The sequence below is a fragment of the Alosa sapidissima genome, chromosome 17, assembly GCF_018492685.1.
Source record: "Alosa sapidissima isolate fAloSap1 chromosome 17, fAloSap1.pri, whole genome shotgun sequence".
NCBI classification, from domain to species: domain Eukaryota; kingdom Metazoa; phylum Chordata; class Actinopteri; order Clupeiformes; family Clupeidae; genus Alosa; species Alosa sapidissima.
The window spans coordinates 29,658,467-29,683,301 of record NC_055973.1 but is presented as its reverse complement, the minus strand read 5'-3'; the positions used below and the strand labels follow the sequence as shown (position 1 = coordinate 29,683,301).

Genomic DNA, 24,835 nt, shown 5'->3' with positions numbered 1-24,835 from the left:
GGTGGATGGATAAACCTTTTTAAAAGCCTCTTTGTGTAAGGAGCATGGTTACCATTTGTATGTGTGCTTTCTTTAATGGTTATTTTAAAGTAGGCTTACACTACATGAGATACACGTTCCTCTTCTACTACTGTTGCTAAAGAGGTTGGAAACATTGCTCCCTAGCGGGGACATTGAACAACTGCCATGCTCTAATTGGTACACTGCCAAGTTTCTTTACACATTTGAAATAATGAATTACACAAATTCAACTTGACCTACAATTACAGTTGGATAAGAAAAATATATGTCCACCCCCTGATAATGTGTGAATTATGACTCAATTAGTATTTGGAACCAGCCAGATTTATTTCTTGAACTTAATTTGGGACATTTGTTTGCATGACAGTCGTGCAGTCAGTTTGTGACTTGTTTGTTGTTGTTTGGCCAGCACAGTGTATCTGGAGAGCAGGACATTAAATACTTGTTATTTTTAGGTGCTCCCTCCGAAGGCTTGTGTCCCTCTATGAACCTCTGCCTCACCCCCTGGACTATTCTGACTATAAGGTCATGCTTGTGGAAACTGTTTGAAACATAAATGAGAGGCAGGGGCTTAGAGCAGCTGAAGAATTAACTGTTAGCCTATTTGTCATTCCAACCTAAAAAGTGAAGTTCTATTCAATGTAAGTGTTTTTTTTTTTTTTTTCACAATATTTTTCATTTTAATGTCACGAGTCCACTGGCATTTGGACATTTTAGACAGACAAGACGTGTGCACAGGATGAACTGCGGAGGAAGCAGACTTGAGAACGTCAGTGGGGCACATGACATGTTAAGGGTCCCCCTACATGGGCAAGGATCAGGTATCCCCCTCGATACCTGATCTCTATCTGACCTCAGATCGCTACCCAGCTAGGAGTCTTTCCCATTACAAGCTAACACACTGTCTCAGGATCAGCTGCCAATTGAGTTCTGTTGGTATGGACGGTGGCAAGAGTAGAATGGTTGCTGAACCAACAGTCAAAGGGCACAAGGAGGGTCCACTCCCTGCTCCGAGACCTAGTTCAAAAGAAGAGGGGGCTGAGAAGTGGTGGCAATGGTGGAATGATGTAACCAGTGCGCTCCTGGAATACTAAATACCACATAACTGGGCTTCTTAAAACAGCCGTGAGTGACAGAGGTAGACTGTGAGAAGCAAAGACAGGACTCCGCTTCCATCGTTTTAATAACATCCCAGAAGGTAGGGTACTGTCTGCACTTCTGCTTTACAGACTGGTAAAGCTAGTTACTTACAAATAATTTCCAGATTGGTGGTATGTTTTGTAAGCCTATAGGCTATGTGTGTGGGCATGTAAGAAAATGAGATACAACTGACTATAGCTTTTAATTCAAAGCGATGTGTGTGACAAGAAGCTTATAAAATATTTTTTTGTGGGAATATTTACCATGATAAGGTCTCAGCCAGTCTAAACCTGTTTTCCTGAAAGGGCTGTAGCGTAGTGTCTTCTAGCTTTTTAGGGAGGGGGAGTATGCTCTGGCTGTAACCCTATCTGCTTTCACAGCCGAGACTAGACTAAATGCATTGAAAGAGTTTTCCCAACAGATTTCCAAATTCGGAAAAAGGAAAAGTAGGCTATCTAATATTGTCATTGTCATTAGTTTGGTGTCGTACAGCTGATTCGAGAAAAAATGTTGCAGTGCATGCTCTGAGTTGACAGAATTTCTTCAAGAAGTAGGCCTAACATTTGTCAAAAATGAAAGTGGTTCACAATTCCTTAGGCTAACGGTGACAGCATTTTGGTAGAAAACAATAAAGTGGCATGGTAGCCTTATTTTATTTCAGGTTATTTTGTATAAATGTGGACGCAAGTAGGTCTGGCCAGGCCACACCTTATCAGTTTTTGAGTCCAATAATTTGTTAATGACGACGTCACACATATGTTGACGGTCTCTGAACTCATGTTGGCTAGTTTAATGAGGAATATTTGACATTCAGTGTTAATTCTTAACATTAATTCCCTGCCAATTAATAACCTACATAAAGAGATGACTTTCAGATATGCAGTATCTTCAAGGTAGGTGTGCTTATTTTTTCTTTGAATTAGAACAGCTTTGATTGTGCAAATTAGGTAGAGTTCTAGCCTATCTAAATAAAATTAAGTTAGCATTAGCCTATACTTTGCTTTAACTAGCCAATTATATTTCAAATTCACTAGCAAATTCAAATTCTGAACTAGAGAGTTAACGTTTGCTAGCATATCTGCTGTTTGCCAGTATTTTCCATCTAGATAAGATAACGTTAGCCAGACATGATGGTAAGAGTAAGACCAACACAGCCCTAAGTTACCCATGTTTCACTACTGTTCACTACAAAGAAGTGACTAAGTTTGTATTTTGTCTTTCTTTTTTTAAATAAGTAATTGTTGCTGTACCTTTGTACATAACTTAACCTTAGATGATCATAGCTTCTACTGGGTAGTTCTAGGAGGGAGGGGCATCAGGAGGACAGAAGAGAGGGGAAAGGAAAGGAAAGTGAGCCAACTAGTGCTAGCGGCTACAAGTTTTAGGACACAACAACATCGTCAGCAGTGTGCAGTCAGTCACCCTGCAGTGGACTTGAAACAGCTGCGTGTATCCCTCCTGTAAAACATTGTGGTATGTTGTTTTCGTGATTCTGAATAAGAAGGAATAACGGTGGCATTTATAAGTTAATCATTGGCATTGATTTGCCTAACGTTAACGTCATTCAAACTATCATAGCTCGCTAACGTTACTTATTTGTTGTTAAGTTAACAGCTATCTAGTCGAATTTTAAGAGATCATAACGTAACGTTACTTCCCTTTAACTATTTCACTTTAACGTTATTTAGCTAACATCAGGCACTTTGTTGTCGCTGCTTTCACAAATGACTGAGTGACTGCTTTTGCGATTGAGAACTGCTTTTGCGATTATATTTTTGGCTAGTTCACGGTAACGATAAGTAGACTGGTATCCGTACAGTAACGTTGACGTTCGCGCACGTGCAAATATCCCAAACAAATGCCTACTGTGAACATGCTAATGAACTTGTAGATCTATCTGACATTAGAAATGTTTTTGCAAAGGATAGTGCTACACGTGTGCATCATTGGTGTGTTTGTGGATATGAAAGTGTACGTTAACTGGAGCTCATTGACAGACCAACTTCTAACGTTAACAGTAAAGTTAACGTTATCTTCCCCCATTCCTTTCTTTTACATTTCTTTTAGACTTTGGAGTATAGCCGCGACACTATTTAAGCCACAAGATATCGTCACACGGAAAATGACGGAGAACGGCATCTTGCACCCGGACAGGGTGCTCACTCTAGACACCATGAATCCCAACGTGAAGCGGGTTGAATATGCAGTCCGGGGCCCAATTGTGCAGCGGGCTGTGAAGATCGAGAAGGAGCTGAAAGAGGTAACGTTACGTGGTGTTTTTGTGATGTGGCTTTAGTATTAGTAGGCTATACTTTTTTTCTAGGTAACGGTATGGTCCATACATCCTCTAAACTTGTCCAGGAATATCCTGTCACCGTATGACTGGCATATGATACCTACCTACCGTCTGACTCATTTTATTAATTTGTTTTTCTGCTGGGACAATATATGCTCAGTTGATTTGTGACTGCACCAAATGTCCATTTCTACTGTAAGCTCTCTGACTGCCACCAGAGAGTTGCTGAATACAACAATAGATGTTGAAGACACAGTTGCCATATAGATAGATAGATACTTTATTGATCTCCAGGGGAAATTCATGAAAGAATATGAGTCACTACATGCTCTTGCTTCTTGTGGTTGAACCACATGTCAGCTGTCAGCCAGCCCATTCCTCTAGGCACCCAAGGCAAGTATTAGCTTGTCATTCCTAAACCATTCCCATTTTTCTCTCCGGAAGTGATTGCTAACCTATTGTACTTCACAGCTGACCTTACAAAATGCGTTTTTGGTTAATGATTCTAAAGGGACTCAACTGGGATTTAATATTTAGAAGAATTGCACACCACTGTAGATCTAACAACCAGTGTTTTGACAGACCACTGTCATGGTAGCCTAAGTATCCGTACGGTACGACCAAACTAGTTTTAGGAGGTGGAGACAGAAACCTTGTCAAGATAGTTGGGATCATTCTTGCTTAGTATGATATAGTAAATCCTCTTCATTCATTTCAGTGCCGTCAGAGAAATGATATAATGATCAGCAAAGTCATTAGTTTGAGAAGGAAGAATGAAAGTGCTAGACGTGTGACGGTAGACAAATGTTTTGAATACGGTTTAATGCAGTAGTTTGTGCTGTACAAGAGCAGACTCTATAAAGGCAGCTTTTATAATCTAGACCACAGTCTAACTGTTCTGCAGAAACTAAGCTGATGATGGACACAAAAGAAACTGAACTGAACACATGTTTCTGTTTGATAACGGGTGTGCCTCTGAAGTGTGTGCGGCTGTGTGTGTTTGCGCGTGCATGTGTACCTTTCACACCCCATATTACGTTGTTCTCTGTGATGGTCAACAAAGACGTCACTGTTAGAAGAAGAACCAAGTCCTTTCTGGCTGGCACAGTGTTAGCCACACACACCATGTTTTTCATTTATAGAAAACTTAGGCTATATTGTAGTTTGTGCTCTATGGCATCTCTGAAGGGTTTGGTGTTCCTAAATGAGAGAATCAGTAGCCTAGTAATTGCATTTTAGGTTACATAATCCAATAGAAGCAGCTTCAAAGGAGCCTTTTGTCTTTGGTTGTCCTTTCCTGGCCTGCTGGGAACCCCCTCCCCTCTCCTATTAAGAGCCTCTTTGAGCCATAAACATGCCGTCCCATCAGACAGGGACAAGCTGAATCTGTCCATAGGTCTGTATTTAATCAAATGAATCGATTAATCATCAATTAGGACATCCACTGACTATGACAACGACAATCAAAATATAACTATTATTTTGCTGCGTTCCGTTTGGCAACAATACTCTCATGTTGTTTTGAGTTATAAATCCAGTCCACCCATTTGCTTTACAATAATAACTGATTGTCCATGCTGTGGCGAGGATGTACCATGTTTCATTCACACATAAATACACTTACTTGGTTACATTGTATACCTATGGGTTTTCATTCTTTGCCCTGGGGCAACACAATAATCTTGACTCGATTTATTTATCTATGGTACAACATTGCCACTTTTTACTTAGTTACTTTCACATAGATTTTCAAGTCCCTACTAGCTACCCTACATACCATTTTAATCCTATGAAAATGACCGAAAAACACAGCCTCCCCTTATTCAATTCTTAAAATCTTCAAGCCCATTATATGTGGAGACCTCAAATATTGGTACAACATTAATAAAATATAGTATGTAAAGAAAAAGATTAATACCAAATGCGTACAAAACAAGTTTATACTACCTTTTAATGTCACACTTTTTTTCAAATTTACGGCCTTATAGAAAATCAATGAGAATGCTGTTAACTTTTAATGGTTCCGTCATACAGAGAACATGTTTGTCTTCACTAGTATATCAGAGTATATTACATTTCTATTTAATTCACTGTTAAGAAAATGGATAATATTTACAAAATCATTGATTATGTTTAATATGTTTAAATAATGAACTCAGTATTGTCCAAAATAATCATGATTAGGATTTTTGCCACAGTCGAACAGCCCTACCTGTCGACATAAAGGAATAACCCCATAGTAGATGGCATACATTTTTGTTTTAGCCTTGAAAGACAAACTCTAGTTGACTTGTGGCCTTATGAAGATATGGTGAACTAGACATCTGCAGTGAGGCTGGAAGTTCATCTGATAAGTCATGTCATCAGTCTGTCATAATGCTGAGGTCGTGCTGGGTGAATTGTGAGCTGTGCCATGCAGGAGTGATTTGATTCATAATGCTGAGGTCGTGCTGGGTGAATTGTGAGCTGTGCCATGCAGGGGCGATTTGATTAAATTCCAGGCGCGCCTGTGACTCTTGTGACCAAGACAGGGCAGATGGCACTATACCAAAACGGGATTTAATTTAACATGAGACAAACGTGGATTAAGATAAACGGAAGTGCGGTGCAGTTGAAAGCAAACAGAAAAACATTGGGGCTATCTGTAAGGATGTGTGTGTAATCTTCCAGCTATTAAAACTATTAGCACTGGCCTTCTCTCTTACTGTAGGTCTGTGTCTATCCCTGTGTGTTGTTGTCGTACACAAATTGGTATTTAAATTCATCAGGGGACTGGGAGCACAAAGCTGTGTGTGTGTGTGTGTGTGTGTGTGTGTGTGTGTGTATGATTATGCATGAGCAGTACAAAATGAGATTTACTTGCCTATTCACTAGCCTCTCAAGTCATATTTGATTGTAGTAAGTTGCTGGGGGCCACTTCTGCCAATGTCATCTGTTTGGAGGGCCACGTCAGTGTTAAAGAATAATACAAAAAAAGAACGGCTATTTCCTAAAATGCAATGTTTTTTTTATTTTTTTCAAATACTGTATTTTCAAACACAAAACTACAAACAGAAAGTGCAAGTCTTAGACACCTGTGCTAGCAACCTTGGCTTATAAATAAAATAATGATAAAATAAATATTAATACAAATGATAAAAACAAACAAAAAAGCATAAAAGCAGGTAGGCCTATGTCTGTGTTTCACACCAAATACAAATATTTTCCTCTCATAACTTTTTTAAACCTGGCAAACTAGGCATCAGGGTTAAGAAAGCAACACCATTGGTTTTTTATATCAAAATTTCAAAAGGCCATGGCTTGAAAGTGGTCAGAGATAAAGTCCTACTGTAAATGTAAAAATCTTTGAGTATAAACAAAAGTTTATGAAGGGGGTAAATTAACCCATCTAACTAATTTGCCACTGGATGGCAAGCACCACAAATGATGCACCTTTCAGTAAATACTGGATGAACATATTTGAGCAGGTTTACTTTCTTTTTTGTCATATTACCCACATAACAAATTAACAGGAAAACACCTAAGATGTACCAACAATAGTAAACTATTACTAGCCTATAACCACAAGGCCTACAATAAAGTATCCTGGTCAAATCAGTTCCTATTGCGGGTGACTTTGTAGTTCTTCAGAGCCCTATTTCTACTACCCCTGCTGTCTGTACCACGTCTATTACGGACACTAACATCACAATTACCACTGCAACCTCCTAGCTATGTTGGGCAGAGGGTCGAAATAAGCATGGTATGCTAGTGGACACTGTCTACACGCAACGCACCTCCATTCACAGACGCACCGTGACCATCACTGTCAATAGACAATCGATAATCTCCAAAAGGATATTCTCCTTCAGAATCAGAATAGGTGAATACCCAGGCCTACTCAAGACTTCATCACACGTGAACGTTTTATGTAGGCCTATTTCTGCTTCAATTTGTGCAAAACTATGGCCTGCATGGCTTCCGCGTCATTACAAATGCACGTCTTTGTGTTTATCGCGTGTAATAGCCTACAAGTATTTCCTGAACACTTTGTGCAGCGATTTGGGGTTTGCATCAAACTCTGGATGTCTAGCAAATAGTGGAGGAGAGTAGGCTAAAAAATGAGATCTATCGTCTATTTTAATCAGTACCGTTGTTTGTCGCAATTAAAAATACCCTCAAGGGCCGGATTACAGTACATTATTATTTTAACATAGGTCGCGGGCCGGAATTGGGCCAGGCGCGTGCCGGATTTGGCCCGCGGGCCGGGAGTTTGAGAATGAGCCAACACGAATCATCAGATGAACTGTGGTTGTTATGGCAGAGGACAGAGAGGTCAGAGAAGAAAGTTAAGGTTGTACTTCTCTATAACACTGCTGGACAGATGCAAGGACATCCCAGCGCAGCATACCCATTTTAACTGGGCAATCTGCTCACACCCCCTAGGCACTGGCCAATGATGCCACAGCAGGGCAGAGCCATTGTGGTCTGAGGGGCAAAAATGTGCTTGCTGTTTTGACAAATTGTGTGTGGGGAGAGGGATTAAATTCTTACCTCATCTCCCTTTCCATAAGATCCTGAGTTAGAAATTAACAGACCGTGTCTGCACAGTGGTTGTCCATTGTGAGGTTGAATAAAAGTGTTTATGTTGTTAAAGTTTAATTTTCTCTGTTTGTGTTTCAGTATGATCAGAATCATTTTTTTATTTGTTTTAATGCCACTACTTACTGGAAATATAATATATTGGTAATAATAGCAGATAAACAGCTGAGTTATTGAAAGAATCTCTGAAACTAGGCTACAGTGCATGATGCATTCCTGAAGTGCAACAGCATTATGGCTGCACAGGGAACTCGGAGGCCATTTGCAGTTTCCCCAAAATCGATTGACATGAAGTGTTTCACTTTCAAGAACACTGTTGAATAAGCCCTTTAATTTGAAGATTTGAGTTTTTGATTAAATTATTAAGTAGATTTGTGCATGGTTTCAGGGATAATAAAAGGGTTTGCTCCCAAATGCCAACAGATTAAGGGTAAACAAAAGGAGCCTGTGTCCAAATTAAGGGTCTTTTTAATAAATAATAATTAAGATGTGCTGCATAGTTTCAGGGGAAAATAACTAAAAAAAAGTGAGAGGAGAAAGGTTGTTGTTTTAGATTCCAGGCTACATTCCCTTGCAAATGTGTAATTTAAAGCAGAAGGTTTGTCTGTACATTGTTTTCTAGGTGGCATTTGGCTGGCCCATAGGCGTCTCTACACACTGGGTAGAGAGAGAACCTTTGTGGTTGTGAACTTATTGCAGTATCATCATAAATATTCCACCTGTGTGCATGGTTAGAGATCTGAAGTGCAAAATAGTTTAGGCTACAGCAGAAATATTTCCATCCATAAGTCCCCAGACCCCCTTAGTGTGGTTTGGTTACAACTTTCGGCACGTAACAGCACCGCTGCTGGAAAAAAATTCTAGGGGAAACACTAAAGAAATATGTGACTGGAAAAATAGCCTTTCATTGACTGAAAGTCACAGAATGCAAAACAATTCAGGTGTACGGTATTTGGAATTTTTTTTAAAAAGCGATATTTTTTTCAAACCGTACTAGTATACATTTGTTTACCTGCCAGACTGATATTTCTACCACAAAAATAATTATTAGGCATAAAAATGCAACGAAATGCCTAAATAAGCCTAAAAATAAATAAAAATGAGTATCAAATATAATATGTAGCAGGCTATTTCAAACCGAAATGTCTCCACATTTCATTTCATTGTCTCCACATTTCATTTCAACAAATTATCACATGTTTTTTTACATGACCCGCTCGGTCATATCTTTTTTTAAATGACCATGGCTGGTGCTGTCTAGATATACAGAAAATCTGGTTTAAAATGCCTAGCACTGTGAAATCTCTATTTTAATTGTGTGTTTCCAAGGGCATGAAACTCTAGCCCTGTGAGACCATCCTGATCTCGCAAGCTCCATTTTTCCACTCGTAGATCAGTCTGGCTTCCAGCGTTGGTTTTGAGGCGGGTTTAGGTAGCCTACCTTGTGGTTGTATTTTTGTCGACGCTCTGTTAGTGCGTTATACGCTTCATTGATCTGATGGTTGATTTGGCCCGTCTATCACCAACATAGGTGGTGATCGACAGATGGTTTATCCAATCAGCGTCAGAGTCAGGTTAATTAAACTCTGCTTCATCCAAGGGTTCCAACGATACCTCATTTTTGAAAATTGGACATGGGTCAAAAGTTACATGTACACACCTTCAGACAAAGACAGCCCAGCCCAGGTGCATAATTATTCAGCTGCCAGTTTGCGAGCTTAGAACTTTGCCAGTTGTTCAAAATTAAGACGGAGACCTAAAACACCCAAATTCTGAACTGGGCTCTGGATTCTGAATGTCTCTTCAGTACTAAATGGGCTGAAATTTTAGAGTGATGTGAAACCTGTTTCCTTTTCTTACTCCTGCCTTCCTTTTCTTACTACTTCTGATCAATAAGGTTTTGTTCTCCTTTGTATTGAAAACACGTTTCAGAGAGCATCTTTCTCATAATTTGTCCTCAGGGAGCTAAGAAGCCATTTACAGAAGTTATAAGAGCCAACATCGGGGATTGCCATGCCATGGGTCAACGGCCAATCACTTTCCTCAGACAGGTGTGTGTAAACATCTAGATACAATTCAAAAGCCGTCACACTGCTGTCATACTCTCATTTATTTACACTGTGTTTTATATACATATATTCTATATGCCATGTTTACGCTATGTTTTAACCCCATCTTGTCAGGTCTTAGCATTGTGCACATATCCTGAACTTTTGGAGGATAACAAGTTTCCAGAGGATGTCAAAAGCAGAGCACGGCGCATTCTGCAAGCCTGTGGAGGGGGTAGCATAGGTGAGTTGGTCTCCTGCTCTGTGACATCTGTAATTGCACTTACATTTAACAGGATTACAGACATTGGGGGGGGCAGCCGTGGCCTACTGGTTAGCGTTTCGGACTTGTAACCGGAGGGTTGCCGGTTCGAACCCCGACCAGTAGGAACGGCTGAAGTGCCCTTGAGCAAGGCACCTAACCCCTCACTGCTCCCCGAGCGCCGCTGTAGCAGGCAGCTCACTGCGTCGGGATTAGTGTGTACTTCACCTCACTGTGTGTTCACTGTGTGCTGAGTGTATTTCACTAATTCACGGATTGGGATAAATGCAGAGACCAAATTTCCCTCACTATATACTAATATATACTATATACTTATACTTACATTGGGTGCGAGTTTGACAGCATACTTTGCCAACAGTGCACTGTGGTCAGAGCGAAGTCAGACTCACAAAGTGGGTAGAGTCAGGCCAAAGTTAATTAATAACAGATAGATAGATAAAAATGTAACACTGGTTGCATGTGATTGGTTTATTCAATTTCACTTCACCGGAGAGGTCTCGCCCATTTCAGAGTTCCCTCCTTGACGCAGCTTCACTGCCGAACTTGGGCCCATTATGATTGACCAACAATTAGTGATGTTTTCCTGTAATAAGACAGCCAGTCTGACTGTTCCTGACATGGGTTAGCTATTGCAGATGATTGCAGCATTTCTCAGAGTCAAGTCAGTGTTCAAGGCCATCGATACCACTCAGAAGGGCAGCAGAAGTGAAGTCGGTGCAACTCAAGTGTCCGATACAGGTGTACCCTCTGTTAACTAGTTCACGTTTATATAGCACATTATCATACAATGGCCATTCAATGCACAAACTGCATGAAGGCTTTGCGTGGTAACAGTCTACATGGTTCTACTAGTGTCTGTTAACATACTAGGACTGAGAGGGGATGAGTATTAAATGGAAATGTGATTCTCTCAAGTCTCAGGTGATTTTGATTTTCTCTCATATATTGCATGAAGTAAAATATGTAAGATATCTTCTATGTACACAAAGTTCACAAATTTGTTGAAATCTGTGTTAGTGAGCACTGCACCTTCTCCAAGATAAGCGATCCACATGCAACATGAAAAGATGCTGATCTAAAAAGCATGAGTATTGCACAGACACAATATTGCAATAAGAGGCCACTCTAAAATGCAGTGTGTACAGTAATGTGATGGTGAAATAATGTGATGTGATGGTGAAATGATCACTAATACGGATTTGACCAAATGTGAACCAACAAACCTGCATAGAAGAGGTCTTAGATCTTTTACCTCAACTCATGAAAAATGGGAACTAACATTTTTGTTCCGTATTTTTTTAGTCTTTGGTGGTTTGGAAACCACTGTGGTAGACTGATCTGCTTCCCCTTCAACTCATGGCTCACGGCATGTCTCTGCCGTGTTTCTGTCTCAGGTGCATACAGTACGAGTCAGGGTATCGAGTTGGTCAGGCAAGATGTGGCCCGCTACATTGAGCGACGTGATGGCATCCCTTCCAACCCTGACAACATTTACCTGTCTTCTGGAGCCAGTGATGCCATCTCGGTGAGAAGAACCAGACACACAATGGACTATATGCCACAGAATGCTATTCAGCCAGCAATATACTGTATTTTCGGTGGAGCGTCAGTGTAATGGCATCTTTTATGTTCTATTCCTTTCGTGTTCACTCGGACACTAAAAATCTTGTCTCTGCCAAACAGGGCTAGTCTTTACTCAAATTTGACACACTCATGCTTATTTACTTGGTGTAACACCCAACTGGAACTGTGTGTAAAACCATACCTGGTACAACACTGGTGACGTCCATCAGAAGTTTATGTGCTGACCGAAAAGCCTTTCCGGAAGCGCGTGGCATGTAGGCCAGGGGTGGCCAAACTTTTTGACTCAAGGGCCACATTGGGTCTTGAAAAGTGGCCGGCAGGCCACACACAAAAAAATGCAGTGTGTGCATACACACACACACATGTACATATACATGTTAATTTGATGCTGTTTCATCTATTCATCATCTGTTTCATTTATTAATGGTGCACTGTCACTTTAAACCCTTAAAGGAGTACCGTCACACTGGTGTGACGGGAATGTTGAGAAATGAACGTTCTAAAGAGTATCTGGGTTCATTGAATTCAACATAGAATTTTAGAACCTTCAATTGTTGCGGAACTTAGAACGTTCAAAAACCTACACCTTTAAGGGTTAAGACTCTTCCACTCTCACTGTCCCTCTTTCTCTGTTGTTCCGCTTATTCTTCTCCCAGACCATGCTGAAACTGCTGGTATCTGGAGAGGGTCCTACCAGGACGGGCGTGATGATCTCTATCCCCCAGTACCCTCTCTACTCTGCCGCCCTGGCCGACCTCGGGGCTGTGCAGATCAACTACTACCTGGACGAAGGCAACAACTGGAGCATGGACGTCAGTGAGCTGCGGCGGGCACTAGCGGAGGCTAAGAAGCACTGCATACCAAGGGCAATCTGTGTCATCAACCCTGGCAATCCAACTGGTAAACCAACAAACTCTACCAATGTCAATGATTATTATGAAAGCAAGAAAATTACCTTTTTAAAAAAAAAAAAAAAAAACTATCCTCACATCTGTTTTGAATAGGCCAGGTACAGAGCAGGCAGTGCATTGAAGATGTGATCCGATTCGCTGCCGAGGAGAACCTCTTCCTGATGGCCGATGAGGTATAATTTGGAGAGATTCACGTCTGGTTCATGTCTCACAATTCTAGCATTACTTTCTTTACATGGGATGTACTGAATTAGCTCTCCTATTCTCTCGCCCGTCTTCAGGTATACCAGGATAATATTTATGCGGAGGGTTGTAAATTTAACTCTTTTAAGAAGGTACTGTTTGAAATGGGACCCAAATACTCTAACAAAGTGGAGTTGGCCTCCTTCCACTCGACATCCAAGTGCTACATGGGAGAGTGAGTAGAATATGTCTTGCCATATTTGCCTTATGTATTTCACAAACAAATCTCAACTTAATAATGTAAAATGTTTGTACCTTTCTGCTTCCTTTTCTGCCACCACTTCCTTGAGTGTGTTCCTTGACCGCTTGTCTTTCCTTCAGGTGTGGATTCCGAGGTGGCTACATGGAGCTCATCAACCTCGACCCAGATGTGAAAGTCCAGCTCACAAAGATGGTTTCAGTCCGGCTTTGCCCTCCTGTGGCAGGGCAGGCCCTCCTTGACCTGGTGATGACCCCCCCCCAGCCTGACGAGCCCTCCTACCCCCTTTATAAGACGGTCAGATCCCTCGTGTGCCACTCTTCTGTTGTATTGGTGCACTGGTGCTCTGCACTGCTCTCCGTGGTACTAATTGGGGAATAATGTGTTTTTCCACAACAGGAACGAACCGCTGTGCTCGATGCCCTGGCCGAAAAGGCACAGATGACCGAAGAGATATTTAACAAGGTCCCAGGGATTCACTGTAACCCTGTGCAAGGAGCCATGTACGCCTTTCCCAGGATTGAGCTGCCGCAGAAGGCCATCGAGGCCGCAAAGGTGCCTGCCGGGTCTCTACTCCAGCAGTTTGAGATCAGCCCTTAGTTTCAGAATATTTGCATGTTCTAATAGCACTTCCATGCTCACTCCCTATCTGGCTGTGCACGTCTGTGTGTCTGCAGGAGACAGGCCAGGCTCCCGACATGTTTTACTGTATGCAGCTGCTGGAGGAGATGGGGGTCTGTCTGGTGCCTGGAAGTGGTTTTGGCCAAAGGGAGGGAACGTTTCACTTCAGGTCCGTATCTCTGCTGTACGATTCTCTTTGGCTCTGTTTCACTCTGCTATATTTCTGATCCCTCATCTTTCTGATTATAGACCAGTGGTCTTAAGAGAACTCTGGTAATTTTTTCACATAGATCTCTATTTCTCGAGGTCACCGAGTACTGTCGGTACGAAAAATCGGTGCTGCCTAGCTCCAGTTGCTTCAGCCAACAGCTTGTTTCTTCCCCGTACTGACGGTACTCTGTGACCTTGAGAAACAGAGATCTGTGTAAAAAATTGCCAGAGTTTTCCTTTAACTTTGGTCATAATGAAAGTGTTTGAGTGACTAGACTGTGTCTTACCGAGAAAACAGGTCTGTTGAGGATGTGTTTTCCCTCTGTCCTCATAGCATTTTACAACATCTAGAAGGGAAAGCTATACATGCATGTGTACTGTTCATTTATTTTAGTTCAGCTTTTAATATCATCCCAGTGAGGCTGTATGACATTTTTCTGCTTGTTTGTGAGTTTTGTTACATCTATCTTTTTTATTTGTTTAGTTCGTTTAAAATTAATAGTGTACATATTTGATTAAAATTGATTCCCTATTTTAGTTTTCGAAACTTGTGTTGGTTGGTCCAATCGATTGTGCAATCGATTTTCGAACGTAATGTGACAGCCCTAATTTCCATATTGACACTCGACTGATCCAACAACAGCTCATGTCAGGCCCAACCCCCCCCCCCCATTTTGGCTCAGAGCCAGGATTCTGTGAGCGCATCAAAAGTTAATCGAAGTTGCCTACACGAAATTGCGGCGGGTGCCGGTAGTGACAATTGTGCAATTTTGCAAGTAGGCTAGCATATGTCAGCAACATGTTGAAGTTTGTTGAGTTTGAACGAGGATGTAGATAGATAGATAGATAGATAGATAGATAGATAGATACTTTATTGATCCCCAGGGGAAATTCAAGTAAATTCAAGTATGTAAGCAAGCATACAGAGCAGAGGGACAGTGAGCAGGTGGTGGAGAGAGCCTAGTTGAGGCTACATGATAAGAACTCAGTGGTGGAGCAGGTTGGCTATGTGTGACATGCCATGCTGACGATGATGATTATTATGAGATATTAATTGCGATAATGTAATTATATGGTAGGCTAATTAGGCCAATTTTCTAAATGAATGATTTGCAAACCGGACAGCAAAAGAGTATCAAATCGACGTTAATTGTTGGTCAGATTGATCAGTTTACGTCAGACACCCAAAATTCAACATCGATGACATGAGTGTTGGTTGGTCTCTCAAAGTAGAGTGTAGAAAGGGTTCTATCTTGGAAGGGTTATCATGGTAAAGATGGGCTAACAGACTGTAGACTGGAAGGGTTATCATGGTAAAGATGGGCTAACAGACTGTAGACTGGAAGGGTTACCATGGTAAAGATGGGCTAAAAGACTGTAGACTGGAAGGGTTATCATGGTAAAAATGGGCTAACAGACTGTAGACTGATGGAAATGTAGGCTACAAAACATCTTACTAATGCACAAGCCAACTAAGCTATATATAACCTATAGGCTACTGGAAGACATTAGTTCATGTAGCTATACTGTTCCAAAATGTACCAGCAATGTATGTAGGTAGTAGGCTATATAGCCTACAGGAATAAAATATTTCCAGCAACAGCCCTGTTTATTTCGTGTTGTTTCAGTTGTCCTGATAGCTGGTATAAATGACATTAATGTCTACGACAATCTAGGTAATTTAGCTATTTACACATAGGCTTCAGTAATTGTTTGGTGCTGCTGCCAATTGAACATTGTATAGTTTAAATGTAGCCTATTGAATAATTTGAAATGATACTTTGAATTCAAGCAGAAACTCCTCTTTAATAATTGCTTGTATAGCCTACTTGAATATGGAGATCATGTGCTCTATGGCTACCTCTGATTGGTCAGAGTGATAGCCATGGTGATAGCCAATGAGGCCTACATCACTTTCAGTGCTCCATGATAGTTGAAATATGCATATTTAAGGGTAATGCAAAGATTGTGTATTTAATTAGGTGTGCCCGACCGATTTGACCGATTTGAGGGCCGCTTGGGCCAAATATGCCAGGGCCGATTTTTGGTCCCAGTCCACCACTACCTGTCTTCACCAGCATTGGTGCCCCCTGTTGGGGAGGGGGGGGGCTGTTCTGTCTCCTCTCCTGTACTAAACTTCTCCAAAACCAACGAAATGATTTCCGCAAAGATAAAAACAAAAATGTATTTCCACCTCAGGTCATCACTGACCTAGCCGTAGAGAGAATGTCAAATTCCTGGGGACCAGCATCTCCTTCAACCTCAAATGGGATGTTACTCAGCCATATTGAAGAAACCACAATGTTTGTTCTTTCTGCACCAATTAAAACAAAATCAAGTGGCCAAGGCTGGGATGAGGGACCTCCTATAAAGCTGTGATAGAGTGTTCACATTTTCTATCACAGTGTTGTTTGGAAACTGCTTAGCCAACGACAAAATGGTGCTAAATAGGGTTGTCAATGAAGCATCTAAAACTATTGGGCAGGACCTTCCTGGCATCAGGAACCTGGCACTAGCACTTTTGTTTTATTTATTTATTTTATTCTCTAATTACTTATTGAATTGTAGGCTTTGTATGACTTTTGTATGTTTTTATGACACCTTGTATTTTAGACATACTGTCTCGATGTTGTACGCTGTATGATGTTCTGTATGTTGTACTGTCTTGAGCCTTTAAACCAAATTCCATTTCAATGTTTCATCATATTGGCAATAAAGCATTGACTTTACTTTTTCCTCTCATCCTGGGTCTGTATAGGATGACTATTCTTCCTCCTACTGAGAAACTGAAGGTAGTCTTGGACAAGGTGAAGGAATTCCACCTGAAATTTCTAGAGCAGTATTCTTAATCCACACCCTGTTCACGTGGTCATCAAGATGGCGTGTGGATGAAGAGGGAGGAGATGGGGGATCATCTGGTGCCTTAAGATATCATAACAGTAGAGTTCACACTCTTGGAAACATTTCTTCTGTTTTTGTGTTCCTACTTTGGAACAGTTGGACATCAGCCTATGGATTTGTTTTTTTTTAAGTGCCTCTGTATTTTAGATAATTAACATCAGCACTTTATTTAGCTACAAGTCCTCACATTGTAATTAATTAATCTTAGTGTAATATCAAGACTATGTGGTACTGTGTGTTTTCTTGCCAGTGTTGTAAAATGTCTGCTTATCAATGTGAAATATAATGTTTGGGAATGGACTGTTATGTCTGCAAAGTGAAGACCATCTCGGTTTGTCATCTCCAGGTTTACTCAGGGCCAGCACATCAGAAGAATGCACACAGGGTATGAATGAGCATTTAACAGTATTGTGACTGTCAGATTTTTAAACAAAGGCTGCCTCATATTAGTTGGGCTATTAAAATATTTTCACTCAAGGGACATCTGAAGCATGCTGCTGTGTGTGATGAGATTATTGGAATACATGTGTCATTTGTGCCTCAATAGTAAGATAGGACTTGGTAAGTGTGGCCTTTGCAACGCAAGGGTACGTATTGGGAGTTTTGTATGTGGTGGGATGTATTACAAACACTACATAAGTCTTTAATACTAAAAATGTCAACTTTTATTTTTAATGTAAACACTAGAAATAAAGGATTAATATTTGTGAACCCTGGCTGTGTTTATACTCTTTGTATTTGACTTTTTTTGTTTTGTGTTTATTTTAACAAATTGTTGCCACTTTTACAACTAAAAAAATAAACTCCCACCATCCACATTTTGCAAGTTTACTAGCAACTTCTGATATTTTTGGTGGGAATTGGCTGAGGTCAACTTCGGACTTCAGCTAATTAGAATGTATAGGAATCTAAGGGGACAATGATATGGAAGCCTAGTGTGGCAAACATAATATGGTTTTATAAACAATAGGAATAAAGGCTAAATATTTGCTAACCACCGCTGTGTTTATTCTATGTGACCAGTTTTTTTTGTTTAAATATTTAGTTGCCACTTAAAACAGAAACTACATCTGCATGATTCTGGAAATTGATATTCTATATGTGGTGGAGGTAGTAGTGAAACTAAATGGAATGTATAGGTAGGCTATGTAGGGCAATTACACGGAAACCCAATGTTGCAAACAATTAAGTTCAAGTTCAAGTAGTTTATTGTCATGTAGGCCTACTCATAAAAGGAATTTATTCTGTGCTCAAGAGCCAGCTCAACTTTAAAGAATAAAAATGAAGTAGTAATTAAAATGGTATATTATGTGTGTGTGTGTGTGTGTGTGTGTGGGGGGGGGGGGGATCAGGGAAAGAAAATGCATAGGCTTGTCAGCTGTAGCCTAGGTGTAGGCTTCTTAATTTTATACGTCGTTCGCTAGAGGGCAGAGATGCTCCAAAAATGTTTTATCACCACCTAAAGCCTAAGCCTCGGAGAGATTTTCAGTTTCCTTGGAATACTTGAACGATGTTTAGCCTAGGCTACTTTACAGACGCATTTATCCCATAGATGTGTCGTTAATAGCCGTGATACTTTCTTCAGCATTGATAATGTGTTGGTTTCTCCTTTAAATGTTGATTTAACATTTTTTCTATCATTAGGCTTATGACAAGTTAGCAATAATCACCACACGTCACATGTTAATGAAAAATGACAAAGTTATGACAAGGCTTGACAGTTTGGGGAAGGTTGGCGTGTGTGCACTAATTTTTGCCATCTTTCACATTGACCCAGTGTACACTTGCATTTCTGTACCTGGTATGATATGCTATGTTGCTTGTCACTAACTTGGCTGAATGGTTATGTGTCCGTGGACGTAGGCCTAGCCTAGTCTTAGGCTACGTTTGTTTTGGTGACGCAACGGCAAGGTTCTACCTACATGTCATAATTCCATATGTGACGTCATAGACCTTAGAACAATCACAGGAATCTATAAAAATTAGGGATTTCTTAAAACATCCCATTTCGAAAACCTTATGGTTGCATTGACTTTATTGTCTGTTCAATAGCAGATACATGGTAGTGTGAGCTCAGATAAGTTGGAGCAATGTTAAAGAGAAGCTTGTCAGACCCATGTGGTTTAGCTGGAGTAGGCCTAGTCCGAGAGGGCTACTGGTATACGGGCACACTCCCAAGTGGTGAGCAGAGCTTAACAACTCGTTCTGGCAGTATTAAACCAAGATTTTTGGTGGAGCATGGCCATAGTGTCCCTGGAAAGGTGGAGGACAGTCATGAGAAAGCTGAAGGTACAAGGCCTAAACAACTTACCTTGATATATAATACTAAGTAAGCTGTTTATTGACCTATGTAATGTCTGTATGTAAAGTAATTCATTTACATTTTATTCAGAGACCACCAAGGACAATGACACTTTGCAGTTTGCAGAGGAGGAGGAAATCTGGAACTCCTCAGACTTGTGAGTGCAGTGCAACAAATCTAAATCAGAAATATATGAAACAAGATTGTATTTGTAATACACTACTGTTTGTGTTAGGGATCCACAAGCAAAAAGACTCATTGTGGATCTTCTGCATCACAAGAATCGGCTGATGAAAGCCAACAATGGACTTCAGATGGCCCTGAACACTTGTGAGGACTCCAAAATTGATCTGGAAAATGAGAACACTTCTCTTAAGATTCAAATAAAACGGTAAATATCTATGCTTATGTTTATGGTTCTTACGAGATACCTTTGTCCAGAGCAACTTACAATGTCATCAATAAACATTAACATTAAAATGAACAGTTTATATTAAAGGAACCGTATGTAAGATTGTGGCCAAAACTGGTACTGCAATCACTTTCAAATTACTGTAGAGGGTGTATCCCCTCCCCCTCCACCCTGACTGGCAGAGCTGGCAACCCGGATGCCAAAACACTACTGACTTTGTAATTAGTAGATAGGTGGAGGTGGCGCATCAGGCCAAAACACAACATGACAACATCAACATCGGTTGAGGGCTGCAACTTCACTTTTTAAATGACAATATCCTGGTCGGACTACTGTTGTCAGTGATATAAGTATTTGAAATGAACATGATTTCTTAATGTCTAGTGACATATCAGGGCCATTTTATGATTAATTGAAATACATTTCTTACATAGGGTTCCTTTAAATTAAAGTCATGGCCTAAATAAAAAAATATATATTAATAGACAGAATAGATTAAGAGAATAATATCAAGAAGTACAAAAAGCTGTGTGGTATATTGTATAAGATCTGGTCTTACAAATATTTTATAGGATAAACAGACATGACTGACTGAGGCTACATGTTGTCTGTAGAGAAATGTAGTTGGTCATCAATTGTGACACCCAAGTTACTAACTAGTTTTTACATTGCCAGAAACAAATGTGTTTCCTTATTGTCCCTAATTAATTCACAATAGTTTTAAGGTCAGTTGTATTGTTGTATTGCATGTCTGGTATAGTATGCAGAAGGCTATCCATGGTTCTGAGAAGCTTAGAGAGGAAATGGATGAGATCCAGGCAGCACTAGAAGAGAGTAAGAAAACCAATCACTGCCTCAAGGCATCCAATAACCAACTGGTGAGTGAGTTAGCAAACAAATGTATATGAAATTAGTAAAAAGTGTATATGAAATGATTTGTTGTAATTATTATTCAATTGTCAGAAGCGTAAGCATGTCCTGTTTGTGGCCTTGTGTGCTCACAGGAGAAAGAAGCAAACACCTTAAGTCATCAGATTGTGGTCGTCACTGAAGAGGTAAAGTTACGGGGTGCAAATTATATGTTCAATTGCCGTTATTTAATAGAACAACAAGTGAACGTTTGTGGCACAATGACATTTCGTTTGAGGCAGCAGGATATCTAATGTAATGTGCTTTCACTGTTTCTGTAAACATGTTGATATCTATTTGACTTCCTTTGACAGATGTCCGATATATTGTCTATGAGGGAGATGGACAAGAAAAAGATTACAACTTTGACACAACATCTCCGTGCCTTAGAGGTCAGTCTGTTGTAGATGAGCCTGTTATTTCTAAAGAGTGTAGTTCTGATAATCTGATGCCGAAGACTAAATTCAGTAGTTAAATTTCAATTATTATAAGCCGAGGTTGGCAAATATTCATATAACATTTGTATTGTTTTCCATACAGCAACAACTGGAAGAGGCTAGAATGCTCCTTGATGACAATGATGGAGTCATTTATAATGTGTGTATTATTTATTTAGTATTGTTTTAAAGAAAAAGGTTGTATTTTATATTTATTAATTTTCTAACATACCGTCTTCTTAAACATTTTAGAAAGATGTGGTCATTAACCAGCAAAAATCATCAATTGAGGAGCTGACTACTATTGGACAGGTACAACATGATGTGCTTTTATGTTCTTTTTGTTTTTGTGCTTTTGTGTTCTTTTTGTTTTACACATTCTGTTTTTTGATCAGACATTAATTTTCCTGCCTCCTCATTTTCTTTTCCTTAGCATCTGAGAGAGAAAGTGAAGGACCTGGAGAACCAGTTAAATTTAGCAGTGGCGTGAGTATTTTTAATTTGTCTTCATTTGGATTTGTCTGGATATGTAGAATATAGCTTATATGTGCTCCTGTGATTTGTCTGGATATGTAGAATATAGCTTATATGTGCTCCTGTGATTTGTCTGGATATGTAGAATATAGCTTATATGTGTTCCTGTGGTTTGTCTGGATATGTAGAATATAGCTTATGTGTGCTCCTGTGATTTGTCTGGATATGTAGGCTAGAATATAGCTTATATGTGCTCCTGTGATTTTTCAGCCATGGAGGGGGCAGTTTCCTGTACCCAGATGGCTCTTTGTCTGTGGTCACCGAGAACCGCTTTTCTCTGGCCGAAGAGCTCGGGCTGATCTCTGGATTTCATGTAAGTTTTATAAACCTGATTTAAGAAGTGTGGCCCTGAAATGTTATTGTTGGTGTGGTACTTTGATAGTATTGTAACATGCTATTTTATGGAGTACTTAACCATCCAATTTAGTCATGTTTTGCCTCAACAACACTGATAAGGCCATAGTTTTTCTGCTGTCCAATGTGCACAATTTGTTGCAACTGCATTTTTCTCAATTCATTAGGAGGAATCTTACGACGATGTCGAGGTTGATGAGGTCCTAATCAGCTCAGGGGTTACTTCATGGGAGCTGAAACTAGGGGAGGTCGAAGAGGACAGCAGCCTTCAGGAGATGGACATCAGCCCTGTGAAGGTTATTAAAGTGAATCCTGAGGAGCTGAGAGAAGTCACCAAGCCTGAGGAAGTAGTGGAGAAGGTCACCAGGAATGATGGAGAGAAGCATGGCGTCCATGTTGATGAGGGAGAAGGAATGAGATTCGTGGAGACTGTTGAGCATGAGAACATAGTCAGTCTTGAGGAGGGGAATGTGACTGTCCGAATTGAGGAGGAGGAGGTTGTTCGACTTGAGCTGCAAGCAGAGTTCAGCGGGCTCGAGGATATCAAGCGCGAGGAGGTGAGGGAGCTCATTAGACTCGTGGAGGAGAACGATCTGATGAAGATGGATGATTCCAGTCTTCTGGCTGAGGAAGCCTGTCATCATGGGGAGGTGAAGCCTGCCTTTGGGCATCAGGAGGACAGAGACATCCAACTGGAGATGAAGATGTCCAGATGTGAGAGTGAGAAATTGGCCATCGCTCATCCTGAGAAGGTTCTTCAACACGACGGGGAGAGAGAGGAAGTGACCTGTTTTATGGAGTTGGAAGCCATGGCAGTGGAGGTAGAGCAGACACAGACAGAGCAGAACAGGTAGGCTACACATTAGAACACCGCAGAACAATCAGTGTAGAACAACTACAATGTTTCTAGATGATCTATTGCATTTTCTGAATGATTAACTGGAAAAGTCTTTGCTCTCAGGGTGATTTGATTTGACACAGACTGATCAGTTTGTGATAAAATATTCTTCTATCTCTCTCTCTGTCTATTTCCTTTCATTTCCCCTCTCTTCACCTGTCAATGTAGTGGCACGTGGCTGGATGAGAAGATCACAAGAGGAGCCCTGATCACCGGAGCCATTGGCCTTGGTGTTTATCTTTTATGGAAAATAAAGTCCTAAACAAACAGGAATGTGTTTGAATTGTGTTTACTAGGTTCATACAAAGCCATTTTTGTGGACAGAAAATGTAGGCTCTGAGGAATAATTTAGAATGCTAACCAACCTCCAACGGCCACGTTCTCAATGAAATAAAATTGACTCATTCTGATTCATGTGGCACCTTTGTCACAGCCAGGAACAGGGCTAAAAAATGTCAGCACGAAGTCTACTTTAATGCTCTAGTAGCCTATACCAGATCGGCTAGATTACTGCCAGCTGAACTTCTGTCAGTGCCTGTAGGCCAGCCTCAGCTATAAGCTAGGACTCTCACCTCTGCCATCAATACTTTCTTTAGATACAATACCAGCCATTAAAGAAAAGTAGTCAAGCTAAAGCACTCATCACCTTTACATTCTGCAGCCAGTTCAGTACACTGCCCTTGTCCTCAAGGCTATTCTTTAGACGGCTTAATGTAATTTAAACACATTTCAGCCCTCATGACATTAACTTGCCATGGCCTAATCAAATGCTCTTCATAGCCATCACTTGTAACCTGTGTTGCACACATTTGAGGTTTTTTTAATCTTCTTTTTTTAAACCAAAGGTAGCTACTAGTCTGTAAGCCAGTGTTTGTCAACCTTTTTTGTGCCACGGCACACTTTTGACACTTAAAATGTCCCACGGCACACTAACATCCTGTGTTAAGAAAAAAATAAACATACCATAGCCTTCAAATAATACACAGATATGGCCTTATTATGGCTTCTATGCAAAACCTGCTCAAAAAAACAAGCGCCCTCTGTTTCATTTGTAGGTGACTATATCTAATTTAATTGTTGTCATGAACTGGATATGTGATGATTCTGTGAATACTGGTTATGGGGCCCCCATTGTACAATGCCTGCATACCACAAATAGTGTAATCATACAATCAATAAGAGCATGTGGTTATAAATTCTTTGATGCAACAGTTGCTTTTCTGGACCAGTGAGGGACATTTGGGTAATTTTCTGCGGCACACCTGATGATCTCACACGGCACACTAGTGTGCCCCAGCACAGTGGTTAAAAAACACTGCTGTAAGCTATGGCTGTGGGAACTATTAAAAGGACTGACAGGTCAGTCCACGTGACCATGCCATTTTAGGCCTAATACATTTGAACAATTCAAAATGAAAGGTAGACTGACAGGAGTCACTACTGGTTTTGTTTCAAGACCTACCCTCAACAGGAGACTTCTCAGAAGCAGATCTCAAACCGTTTCTGGGGAAATACTTGTGAATTCCTTGTGGTCATTAGCATGGCCACTGGGCCACACAACACACCTCAAGCTTCCTCAGTGCTTGAGGCGGCACTGTGGACTTCATCTACACATAGTGTATCAGTCGGTGTATATATATATATATATATATATATATATATATATATATATATATATATATATATATATATATATATAATATGCCTCTCACGAGTCAGTTGAAAATGTGACATACACAGAATGCACTCACTGTGTGTGCGTATATGTGTGCTTATATGTCAGTAAAATACTTGTAACAGTAGGATGGCTTTATGTACCTACAACATTGATTTGTAGTTGTAAAACAGATCTCTACCCATAGAATATATTTGTAAGTGTAGTGTATATTTGTAATATTGACTGTGCAGGGTTCCCACGGGTCATGGAGTTTTAGAAAGTCTATTCCAGACA

The 24,835-nt window shown here is 40.4% G+C and overlaps 2 protein-coding genes across 4 annotated transcripts; both read left to right on the top strand.

Moving 5' to 3' along the window:
• The first annotated feature begins 1,036 nt into the window (after positions 1 to 1,036).
• si:ch211-217a12.1 (alanine aminotransferase 2-like) lies at positions 1,037 to 18,035 on the top strand. 3 transcript variants are annotated; one of them, XM_042068102.1, is made up of 12 exons: positions 1,037 to 1,219; positions 3,229 to 3,421; positions 10,000 to 10,089; positions 10,222 to 10,330; positions 11,764 to 11,894; positions 12,610 to 12,853; positions 12,958 to 13,037; positions 13,146 to 13,282; positions 13,429 to 13,603; positions 13,706 to 13,861; positions 13,984 to 14,096; positions 16,896 to 18,035. In XM_042068102.1, exons 2-12 carry the CDS (start codon positions 3,284 to 3,286, stop codon positions 16,984 to 16,986), a joined length of 1,464 nt encoding a protein of 487 aa, XP_041924036.1. In that variant the 5' UTR covers positions 1,037 to 1,219; positions 3,229 to 3,283; the 3' UTR covers positions 16,987 to 18,035. The 3 variants fall into 3 exon arrangements, with proteins under 3 accessions (XP_041924036.1, XP_041924034.1, XP_041924037.1); XM_042068100.1 differs by lacking the exon at positions 1,037 to 1,219 and adding an exon at positions 1,315 to 2,054; XM_042068103.1 differs by lacking the exon at positions 1,037 to 1,219 and adding an exon at positions 2,256 to 2,634.
• Positions 18,036 to 19,036: 1,001 nt separating this feature from the next.
• On the top strand, positions 19,037 to 23,153 carry LOC121688347 (putative leucine-rich repeat-containing protein DDB_G0290503). The gene is made up of 12 exons (XM_042067851.1): positions 19,037 to 19,327; positions 19,431 to 19,497; positions 19,576 to 19,731; positions 20,513 to 20,630; positions 20,757 to 20,807; positions 20,976 to 21,053; positions 21,202 to 21,258; positions 21,351 to 21,410; positions 21,532 to 21,584; positions 21,843 to 21,945; positions 22,154 to 22,836; positions 23,053 to 23,153. The coding sequence occupies exons 1-12, from the start codon at positions 19,129 to 19,131 to the stop codon at positions 23,144 to 23,146; spliced, it is 1,719 nt and encodes a 572-aa protein (XP_041923785.1). The 5' UTR covers positions 19,037 to 19,128; the 3' UTR covers positions 23,147 to 23,153.
• Positions 23,154 to 24,835: the final 1,682 nt, after the last annotated feature.

Bases quoted from the DNA above. Each gene is read 5' to 3' on its own strand.
- si:ch211-217a12.1 (XM_042068100.1), top strand. From the start codon at position 2,026: ATGACTTTCAGATATGCAGTATCTTCAAG. The intron at 2,055-3,228 runs GTAGGTGTGCTT...CATTTCTTTTAG, and splicing joins AGATATGCAGTATCTTCAAG to ACTTTGGAGTATAGCCGCGA. The intron at 10,090-10,221 runs GTGTGTGTAAAC...CCATCTTGTCAG, and splicing joins CAATCACTTTCCTCAGACAG to GTCTTAGCATTGTGCACATA.
- LOC121688347 (XM_042067851.1), top strand. From the start codon at position 19,129: ATGTTAAAGAGAAGCTTGTCAGACCCATGTGGTTTAGCTGGAGTAGGC. The intron at 19,732-20,512 runs GTAAATATCTAT...TGTCTGGTATAG, and splicing joins CTTAAGATTCAAATAAAACG to TATGCAGAAGGCTATCCATG. The intron at 21,946-22,153 runs GTAAGTTTTATA...TCAATTCATTAG, and splicing joins GGCTGATCTCTGGATTTCAT to GAGGAATCTTACGACGATGT.